General features: G+C 34.0%; 1 protein-coding gene across 1 annotated transcript in view; it reads left to right on the top strand.

Moving 5' to 3' along the window:
• Positions 1-1,634: 1,634 nt before the first annotated feature.
• LOC111085423 (Down syndrome cell adhesion molecule-like protein Dscam2) overlaps positions 1,635-10,268 on the top strand; it is a 9,879-nt gene continuing 1,245 nt past the window's right edge. The window contains exons 1-6 of the mRNA XM_022383897.1: positions 1,635-1,815; positions 3,312-3,608; positions 4,601-4,768; positions 5,873-6,063; positions 9,065-9,146; positions 9,983-10,093. Of these exons, the coding sequence (XP_022239605.1) occupies positions 1,665-1,815; positions 3,312-3,608; positions 4,601-4,768; positions 5,873-6,063; positions 9,065-9,146; positions 9,983-10,093 (1,000 nt within the window). The 5' untranslated portion in view covers positions 1,635-1,664. The remainder of the gene's footprint in view (positions 1,816-3,311; positions 3,609-4,600; positions 4,769-5,872; positions 6,064-9,064; positions 9,147-9,982; positions 10,094-10,268) is intronic.

Here is a 10,268-nt window from a genome sequence, read left to right on the forward strand (position 1 = left end):
TCTCAACCGCTAGGGGTCAACATATTCACTGTTACGATTTTGAGAACTCTAACGTTCGACTTTACTGAGATGGCGTTGCTGTAGACCTACCCAGACTAGAAATAGTGACGTTTTGGGGACCATTGCAGAGGCGTCGTAATATTCGGGGCTCGCGCCCATAGGCGCGGGAATTTTCGGCGTTTCAGTATGCTATCGATCATGGCTTTCGATTCTGATTTTTCGAGAGACCAACTGGGGATTCGGGGCACGGGCCCTGTGTGTTAATGCCTAGCGTTACCATTGTGAAGTAATTCAATATTGAAAGTTTTATATTTTGTAATTTTGCCGTAAATAAGCAATACAGTTCACGTTTATAAGTAGTTTGTGAGGTCTTATTTAAGTACTTGCAAAACACATGTTAATAATTTGTTGAACCCTAATCAGTTTTGTCCGGTACAACAGCAATGAATGTTTGAAGATTTTGTTCTTTAAATATTAAAATCAATATTATTTTAGTTATTTTTTTATCATAATGGTTGGGCGCTCGACTCGCAATCTGAGGGTCGCGGGTTCGAATCCCCGTCACTGAATATCCTTGCCCTTTTAGCTCTGGGGGCGTTATAATGTGACGGTCAATTCGTTGACAAAAGAGTAGCCCAAGAGTTGGCGGTGGGTGGTGCCGACAAGCTGCCTTTCCTCTTGTCTTACACTGCTAAATTAGATATGGCTAGCCCAGATAGCCCTCGTGTAGCTTTGCGCGAAATTCAAAAACAAACAAACCTTTGCTCCATGTTTGTTCTTCTTAGTATGAAAACACTTTTTTATTTAATTTGAATTTTTTTGTTTTTTAAGTCTCCGATTTTAGATTTAATCCTCATCGAGTTGTTTTCTTCGCCTTGTTTGTGAGTTAACCATGAGACGTTTACAAAAGTATTTGTTATTTTGGGTTCTTGTTATCTGTTCTTATGAACTCAAATATAAAATTACTTCATGCATTTGACACGTATTTGCTGTTTCTGTTTCTAATATAAAATAACTTTTTATTTAAGTCTCAGTTCCTTAAAAACCACCAAAGAAATATTTATTTAATATTTGAAGATTTCATTGTATTCCTAAATCACTACCGGCACAGCTGTATGTCAGCGGACTTACAATGCTAGAAACTGTGGTGGGCAGAGCACAGATTGTGTAGCTTTGTGCTTAACTTTAAACAAACAAATCCTAAACAACTAATGGGAAAATTTGTATTAACATGATTCATTAACGAAACCAAAAAATCTTTACATTATATATTATACCGTAGGAAACCTTTATTTTGAACAATAGACTAGGAGAGAAATGATTTCTTTACCTTAATGTTAAAACTGTATAACAAGAAAAGAAAGATAGAATTACAAAATAAGTATATTTTCATAGGAAATATTTACGACAGAAACGCTACCTTACGGTTATAATGAAAAGGTAGAAAGAAGAAACGTAACTTTATAGAATCTTTTGAGGAGAGAGTCACTTCATTACACGATAAAAATTAACAAAAACAACATTAATTTGCGATATACAAAACAGATGACGAAGAAAAAGTTCCTTTTATAGCTAACTAAAAAAATTACTAGGTAGATTGATAAATTAATTAAATTTCCACTTTTGTAGGCTTCACACTAAGTTTGATAAAGAACAACGGTCAGATGGAAGAGGTTAACATCTCAGGTGACCAGAACACCTATACCTTCAGTGACCTAAGTTGTGGCTCTCAGTACCAGGTTTTCTTAGTTGCTTTTAACTCAGCCGGAAAGGGAGAGCCTTGTGACACAGTCCACACCAAGACCTTGGGTGGAGGTAAGAAGGAGAGAGAAATTTCTAAATGTTAATTAACATAATAAATAAATATTTTATTATCTGCCTTTTTTTTAAATAATGCTTCTTCGTTGAAGAAAATTTCAAATGGTAAAAGGATAATGAGATAAATCGTTCTTCAAAATTACTTCTTTATTTAAAGAACGTTATTTACTGACACGACTGTTTGTTATAGGCACATTTAGTGTTTCCATCCCTCGTCAACATTGTGTTTCGTTTTTTCATTGTACAAGATATATAAAACGAGAGAGAGAGAACGATCTCTCGTAGCATTTCTACAAAAACGACGCGATTACTTTTTGTCTTGCGTATTTTTTGTCGTTGTTTTTTAAATTATTGTTTATTTATTTCACAGCAGTATCAAAAAACACTAAATAATATGCGCACAGTCCATCAGTATTGTGTTTTTAGAATGTACTGTTGGCAGTATATTTGACTTCAGCATTATTTTGTTATTTCTAACCACCCGCAGTAGTGTGTTGTCTGTCAGTCAGTCAGTATACACTAAATTGACGTCACATAAGGAAAGCTTAATTAGTAAACGTTGCAATTTTTACTGTTGTGACGTCACTAAAACGTGCACATGCCATGAATCATGAGAAGAATTATGCACCGTATAGGCTACAACACAGAATGACATATGAGCCTCAAAAGCAAGAAATATAACTATTCGTTACTCTTAATTTTGGTTTTGTTTATTCTTGAAACAGTACTCTTTCGGAGAGCTTGCAGAAGTACATCTAGTAAAAGCTTACTTTTTTCATTTAAAGGATGTATATACTGACAAGAGTCTCTGGCTTAATTCTTATTTTCAACTTTTAAAAATACCCATGAAGGTATTTCAGCACCAGTAGTAGCCCTCTTTTCTTTTTTTTAGCCTAAAGCTGAGAGGGTTTTAACATGCAAGTAATTGCAAAACTATTACAATTAACAGCAATATATATTGGACATAACGTAGCTGGCTAAGAAGCTTTGACAAATTCCAGCGACATCTGATAGCTTAGAGAGAACGAATGTGTAAAACGAATTAAGAATTTTTAATCTGAATGTCATATTATGCTACACATGGCTAAACAAAAAGATTAGATATCCAAGTTTCAGGCATAGCCATATATAAATGAAAGCTGTTGACCAAAAGGGTACAATAGATCAGAAGCACCTGCCGCCGACACGACTTTATTTAACCGAATAACGGTGCTAGCTTTAAAGTTATAGATACTCCACAGCTGAAAGTTCAGAGCACATTGAACGGCATATTATGACTCGAACCTTGGACCTTTAGGAACGCAGCCCAGCGTGGTAAAAACTAGCTTTATGTGTAAAAAAAGAAATGCAATAGAAATCAATCTTCAATTTTTTAAGCTCGTAATGGATTCTTTGATTGATTACTAACTTCTTGCGAAGTTCCTTTCTTTCTGTTCATTCTCAATTTCAAAGCTTTTCGTCAAATATTTATGCTCCAGTCTCTCTCCTTGCAGCTCCAGTGGCTCCCAGTAACAGTTTAGCACTGTCATACAACGTCACTTCCGTAACCGTTAATTTGGAATCTTGGGAGGACGGTGGATGTCCGTTACTTTCGTACCAAGTACGTTATAGACGCCAAGACGCTCAACATTGGAAACTGATAGCAACTGAGCTTCCCGCCAATAAAAAGAAATTCTTGGATATCCACGGATTGGCAAGAGGAATGTGGTATCGGTTACAGGTTACAGGAAGAAATATAGCTGGAAAAACAGAAGCGGAATATGTTTTCCGTACTCTTGTCACCCCAGAAGGTATCCGTGTTAATCTCGCTTGAATTCGGTATTTTTTACTTTCGTTAGGGTAGAATGTAGTAACACGTAAATTCTGTACTCTCGTCACCCCAGAAGGTATCCGTGTTAATCTCGCTTGAATTCGGTATTTTTTACTTTCGTTAGGGTAGAATGTAGTAACACGTAAATTCTGTACTCTCGTCACCCCAGAAGGTATCCGTATTAATCTCGCTTGAATTCGGTATTTTTTACTTTCGTTAGGGTAGAATGTAGTAACACGTAAATTCTGTACTCTCGTCACCCCAGAAGGTATCCGTATTAATCTCAGTTGAATTCGGTATTTTTTACTTTCGTTAGGGTAGAATGTAGTAACACGTAAATTCTGTACTCTCGTCACCCCAGAAAGTATCCGTATTAATCTCGCTTGAATTCGGTATTTTTTACTTTCGTTAGGGTAGAATGTAGTAACACGTAAATTCTGTACTCTCGTGACTCTAAAAAGCGCACTGAGTTTGTTTTTTTAAATTATTTTAGATGACTAGTGTCCTGTACTTTCGTCCCATCAAAAAGTTATTATTACCATATGTTCTTGTTACTAGAAGTGATGTTTCGTATCTTTACCTTGGAAGTTAGGGTACAATTTTCATCACTTTAAAATTTAGTATACTTGCTGTATAATCGTCACTCTAGAAAATGATGTATCTTACGTAAACTCTGAATATCAGATGTCTGTATTCTCATTACATTAGAGGAAAATCAATGGTGCTGTGGTGTTTTTTTTGTTTTTTTTTGAGTGCCTGTTAATTTCATTCTAAAAAAAAACTTTGAAATTTGGTTCCATCACAGCAAAATATAAACAAAACAGTCAATAGAAATAATTCGAATGAGAAATCAAATAGCATGGTAGCAGTGACAAGATAGGAAAAGGAACTTCTGTTGAAAACGATAAATTTCTAGTCACTACAGAATAGTATATTGAAACATTGTAATTATTATTATTTTTTTTTGACCAGCTCCATACAATATCAAGCCTAACACTGCGCTTTCCAGAAGCTCTACACCTTTCTACTTGGACCTAAATATCATGATACCTGTCGCTGTGTCAGTTTTTGTCATTATAATTGTTCTAATTGTCCTCTGTCTGGTCATCAGGAAGAAAACTTCAAACAGCTCACACACGGGTTAGTATAATCACACTAATTTCTTATTACAGATCTTTTAGGTTTAGGCTTTGTATAAATTGTCACAAGGACGGCAAATGCTTGTGTGATGCAAACTGTTCCTAAAGTACACTTTCAGTTTCGAAAAGGTATAACGTGTTTAGTATTTTAAAATAGTTATTATCAAGGCGAGATTAAGGTTTAGTGGGGTCCTAGATCCAGGTAATATTTCGAAATAATAATAACTCACTCTTGCCTCTGTTTTACTAGTTTTATGAACCATAATTGTTTCACTTGGGTGGTCGGTGGGGCCCTATACTGCCGTGGACCTAGGCCCGGGCTTAGATTGCCTATGCGTTAATCCGGTACTGACTATTATTGTTATTTATTTCACAAAATCTGTTATCTTTATTATTTTGGCCGTGAAAAAGGTTCTAAATATATAAAGACGTTTGATTTTTGTATCGTTATTACCTGAATGGCCCCTTTTTACAAATTATGTTAAGTTATTAACGTGTGTGGAATTATTATTTCAACACTTCTCCACACATGTTTTTCCGAATTGATATTTTACCTCAATATATATGTATGTGGTGTGGGTTAACATTTTTTTACTGTATGTTAATATCATAATCTTCTGGCCACCTGGTGGTAATAAGGGTGAACTAATTACAGTATATATTGCCTTCTTTGATTTTATAAGCTCACAGATCAATATATTAACAATTATAAAAAAAAATATATCCTGAAATTCCTTTTCTGAAACCTGTGTTCTGTATTTTTACGTATATTTCAAAGTAATACTTTCGGTTATTTATACAAGACATATTAAAACCCTTTTTATCTATTAAAAAACATAAACGTTAATTAAGCCTAGTGTCTTGTAAATACTTATGATAGATTTACCCTAAAGTTTTCTGTATCTTTTTTTTACCGTTAGGTCTCTCGTATTTCCTCTAATGTATACTGTTTGTACACAATATGATTTGTTTTCATTAAACTTATCTAGTTTAATTATTATCGATTTGTTACCACTGTATTATAATACTTCATTAGAAACTTATACAACTTACAATATTTTTAAAATATATATATTCTGACAATATATTCCTGATAAATGAACAGGTAGTTATGTATATGGCGTGGCGAAAGGACCTGCGCATGCAACTTTGCGCATGACCGATTATGAAAAAAAATCTGGAAAAAAGAAAAAGAAGAAAAAGAAGGCTAATGGAGTCTACTACCCTACTCCTTATGCTACAACACAACTTACAGGAGAAGATTTAGAAAAATCACGAACCGAAGAATTTCCTCAGGTGGCGCTTTTGTTTCACTATAATATTCATAATACGAATCCATAGCTTTACAATCACGGACTCAACTATAAAATAAATAATTTTAGGTAAAACGTTTGTTTTTGTTCTTTTTCTGTTAAGTATAAAGCTCCACAATGGGATATCTGTGCTCTGCCCCGCCGGTATCGAAACCTGATTATTAACGTTATAAGACCTCAGACTTGCCGCTGAGACACCAGAGGGATAGGCAGATACGCAGTCAAGAGGGGTCCCAAGGGGGGCCGCCCTCCCGAAAAAACTAACCATATTGATCACATATTATTTTTCAGCTTTTATATCTATAACAAACTCGTTTTTTATAATTTATTTAAAAAAAATAAAACGTCTATAAACACTATTACATTTGAGTTGATTTGTTTAAATGACCATTTTATTAAAAATTTAGATCAAGTTCAGATTTTTAATTTATTGGCCCCCCTTAAAATCCCCCCCCCGAGTAGAAAACCTGGCTATGCTATTGGGGCTAGGTAAGAAGTAAAACTGTGTATAAAACATAAATACGTTTTCAATATATTTGAAGTGAAAATGTAACTAACAGGTATCAGGATTTACAAAAAATGCAGTAATCAATTTTGGGTTTTAGCTAAGTTTGGTAACAATCTCTTCCAAAATAGCTGTTTTCTAGTTTTTTGCTTTCCTTTAATAGCAAATGTAGGTACATTCTCGGTTTGGTAACCATTGTTAAACGTTTGTTTAGTTATGGTTGGAATACAGAACATTTTTATTTTGAGTTATCTTTTAATATTTCGTATTCTAAACTATGTATTTAATTTAGACGTATTGTTATTTGGCCAGCGGGAGGTTTGTTGCTAAGCGCGTGGCTTAGAGTTTGGAATTTTCTCGAACTTTTCACATAGTATTGGTAGTAGAAAAAAGCGAATTTTGCTAGAGTAGATGATGATGGGATATTGTATTAGTCAGTACATTTAATCAATGAACTCAGTGAATTAAGAGTGTGTTTCTTACCCAGTGAATAAGTCCTTAACTTATATAAGCTACTCTGAGACAATCACAACAACAGAAATTGAACTTACAGTGATGTAAAGTGGACAGTTATTATACAACCAACGAAAGACTCATACCAGGACTTACTAGGGACAACTTTAGATTTAGTGACTGAATCATCGTAGCACCAAACACTCCATCTTCTGATTAGCAAAACTCTTGTGAATCTGAAGAATAAGGTGTCATCATTAAGGAAATGAAATCCAACTTAATTCTGAACAGAATATTGCAAGATGTGTAGTTGTACAAGTAGTATTTCCACACTAAAGAACATCAAAAGTTACCTTAGAAACAAGATGTATGAAATCTGATATTAAACCTTCAAATAAAGAGAATTCAGTTCACTTACAGGATCTGTATGATTGGAACTGTGAATGTCTTACAGCTAACCAACACAACAGATTACACAACTTACTCATAGAATATCAAGATTTCTTCTCCAGTGGGCCTTATGATTTAGGCTAGACAATATAATGATATATATATATGTATCATAAGATTTATACTGGAGATGCAGTCCCAATACTTTAATTTTCTACAGTACTTCTTTTCTGCGAATCAGGCTGAGGTTTGCGAAGAAAGATAAACCATGAAAGGACAAAGGAAGAAGTAAATGAACCGAATGCTACTCCTTGGGCATCAGCTATTGAAGTTGTAAGGAAGAAGAACGGATCCGCAAGATAATTAAAGTCATAAATAAGAATGACTAACTGCCATTGCTAAGGATTGAAAATACTATGTTGATTCATCCAGATCGAAACACTTTCAACATTAGATCTAAATAGTGTATACTGGGAAGTACGATCAGTAAAAGACAACTTTCTGCAAGAAATGGGAAGTGGCAATGTATAATGTTACCGCTTAAGTTATGTAATGACCATCCTACATTTGAATGACTAATAGGATATGATCTCTTTGCACTGCCATAGAATGTCGTATTAATCTACTTAGATGACATAATCCTACGTGGAAAAACCTTCAATGATGTTTGTGATTGACTAACAAAATTACTGGATCAGTTGAGCTTAAGCAAAATATGAGAAAGTGTGAATAGTTCCATTGACAGATGAGATCCCTAGGATACACAATTTGATTCAATCTCTTCAGAGTTGATCGACATCATTAAACTTGCATGAGGTAAGATGATTCCTCGTGTTGTGCTCCTACTATCATCTTTCATATAATCATAGCTTGTCTTCTACACGAACTTCCTAAAAAACGAATAAGTTTTGATGGACTGTTGATTGTGAATAAACATTTAAAAAACCGAAAACAGAACTAACCCCTACTCCTGTGTTTGCATACCCAACTTTTAAAGACCCACGAGAAAGAACATGTGATCATCTACTTTAGTAAGGTAATGACTTCTACAGAAAGGAGCTATTGTACAATTTCAAAAATACTATTTGGTTCAGGCATAGTAAATGAGTAAAGAAATAATATTTTATTTTGTTAATCAAGTTTTCGATTGTACTTTATATCACGTATTTAATAAAGATTTAATGATTATAATGTTTATACTTATTAACATTAATATTGTTAATTGTCAAGGGTTATCTTATTGTTTATTACAGCAGTTTAGGTTTGATGGGTCGTTGTTTTCTGTGTGTAATACAATTATTCAATGGATTTCACAATCCAGGGAGAGGACAGTGTCGCAGGCTGTTTTTTTAAATTTATACATTTGTTTGTTTTTTATTGGAAGAATTTTTGAAAGTTGAGGAAACGATTTGTGCAATGTAAAAACGCGAGTTAGGCTAGAGTAGATGAATGATTGTTGAGTTAGCGATTTTGTTAGTCAGTTTCTCAGTCACTATCAGTTAGTAGGTTATTTCAGTTTTGTTGTTATTGAGCTTGTGTTTGACAAAGAAATAGATATCTTTTTAACGAATAATCGAAAGAACCTTCCAAACAATATAAACAACAGTAGATAGATATATTACCTTCTCTCCTCCAGCCTCAAGAGGAGCCTTTGTATGCTACTGTTAAGAGAACACCCCGACCCCCAAGATCAGATGCTCACATCTACCAGTCCCCTGGTGAGTATTTAATCGATAACACAATATATCAGTAGAAATCTATACAATAAAATAGCAGTGAGAACTGGGGAATTTTATTAGCTTTATAAGCACCTTAGCTAGTTTTCTTATAGACAGCTGGAACTCATCGCCACTAAGTATCATCTAAATTATCATTTGTTATTTATTATTGGTTAATGTTAGTTATCATTAATGTGGCAACTGACCAATGGCTTGACAGAATCAAATCAGTGGTCAGTAACACGTTTGTAATTAACTATAAACAACTACACTCGGTGTTGTCAGTGGCTTCATTGAGCTAGTATCAGTTGATTTCTTACTTATTATTCTATGTTTTATCATTTATAAGTAACTATTTTTGTTAGATGCCAGTTACTAAATGTTTATCATTAGTTCTCAGAGAGTTAGCATGCTAAGATTAGATAAGAGTGACTTCCCCCAATTGAACTTACGGTAACTATGAATGATAATCCTTAACTATAACCAGTTTTAGATTAGTATTTTTATCGTTTATTTTCAGTTATCACTATAACTTGTCTCACCGATCATCAGTTGCTAGTGACAACCATCATTTAACACTGATTGCTATAATTATAAAGTTTTATCAGTTATCAGTTAATCAATGACTATTGTCAGATATTAGTTGCCAGTGACAACCGGCAGGTAACATTAATAGCTATAATCTTACAAAAACATTTTTGTTTTCTATTGTAACATAAATATGTAATTGAAATAAGTTGATAATTTGTATATATTTAACATGTATGAAATCTTATGTTTTTTTCCTTCGTAATTTATTGCCTTTAAACACAGTAACAATTTTGTAATGTGCGCAGTGCCTTCGTTGTCAGAAATGGACCAGCTAACGCCTTCTCCTTCGCCGACTACATGCAAGAGATCTGGAATGACGGTGAAGTTAAGTACTACTTCAGACCCAAAATACAGCGGTGAGTACGTAGTTGAGGATCTTGTAAAGTACTTTAACAGCTTAGACTTAAAATACAACAGCACATTTGTAGCTCACAAATCTTTTAGTGAAAGCATTTTAACAGCTTAGACCCAAAATACAACAGCACATTTGTAGCTCACAAATCTTTTAGTGAAAGCATTTTAACAGCTTAG

This window comes from Limulus polyphemus, unplaced genomic scaffold (genome assembly GCF_000517525.1).
Source record: "Limulus polyphemus unplaced genomic scaffold, Limulus_polyphemus-2.1.2 Scaffold382, whole genome shotgun sequence".
In the NCBI taxonomy this organism is placed as follows: domain Eukaryota; kingdom Metazoa; phylum Arthropoda; class Merostomata; order Xiphosura; family Limulidae; genus Limulus; species Limulus polyphemus.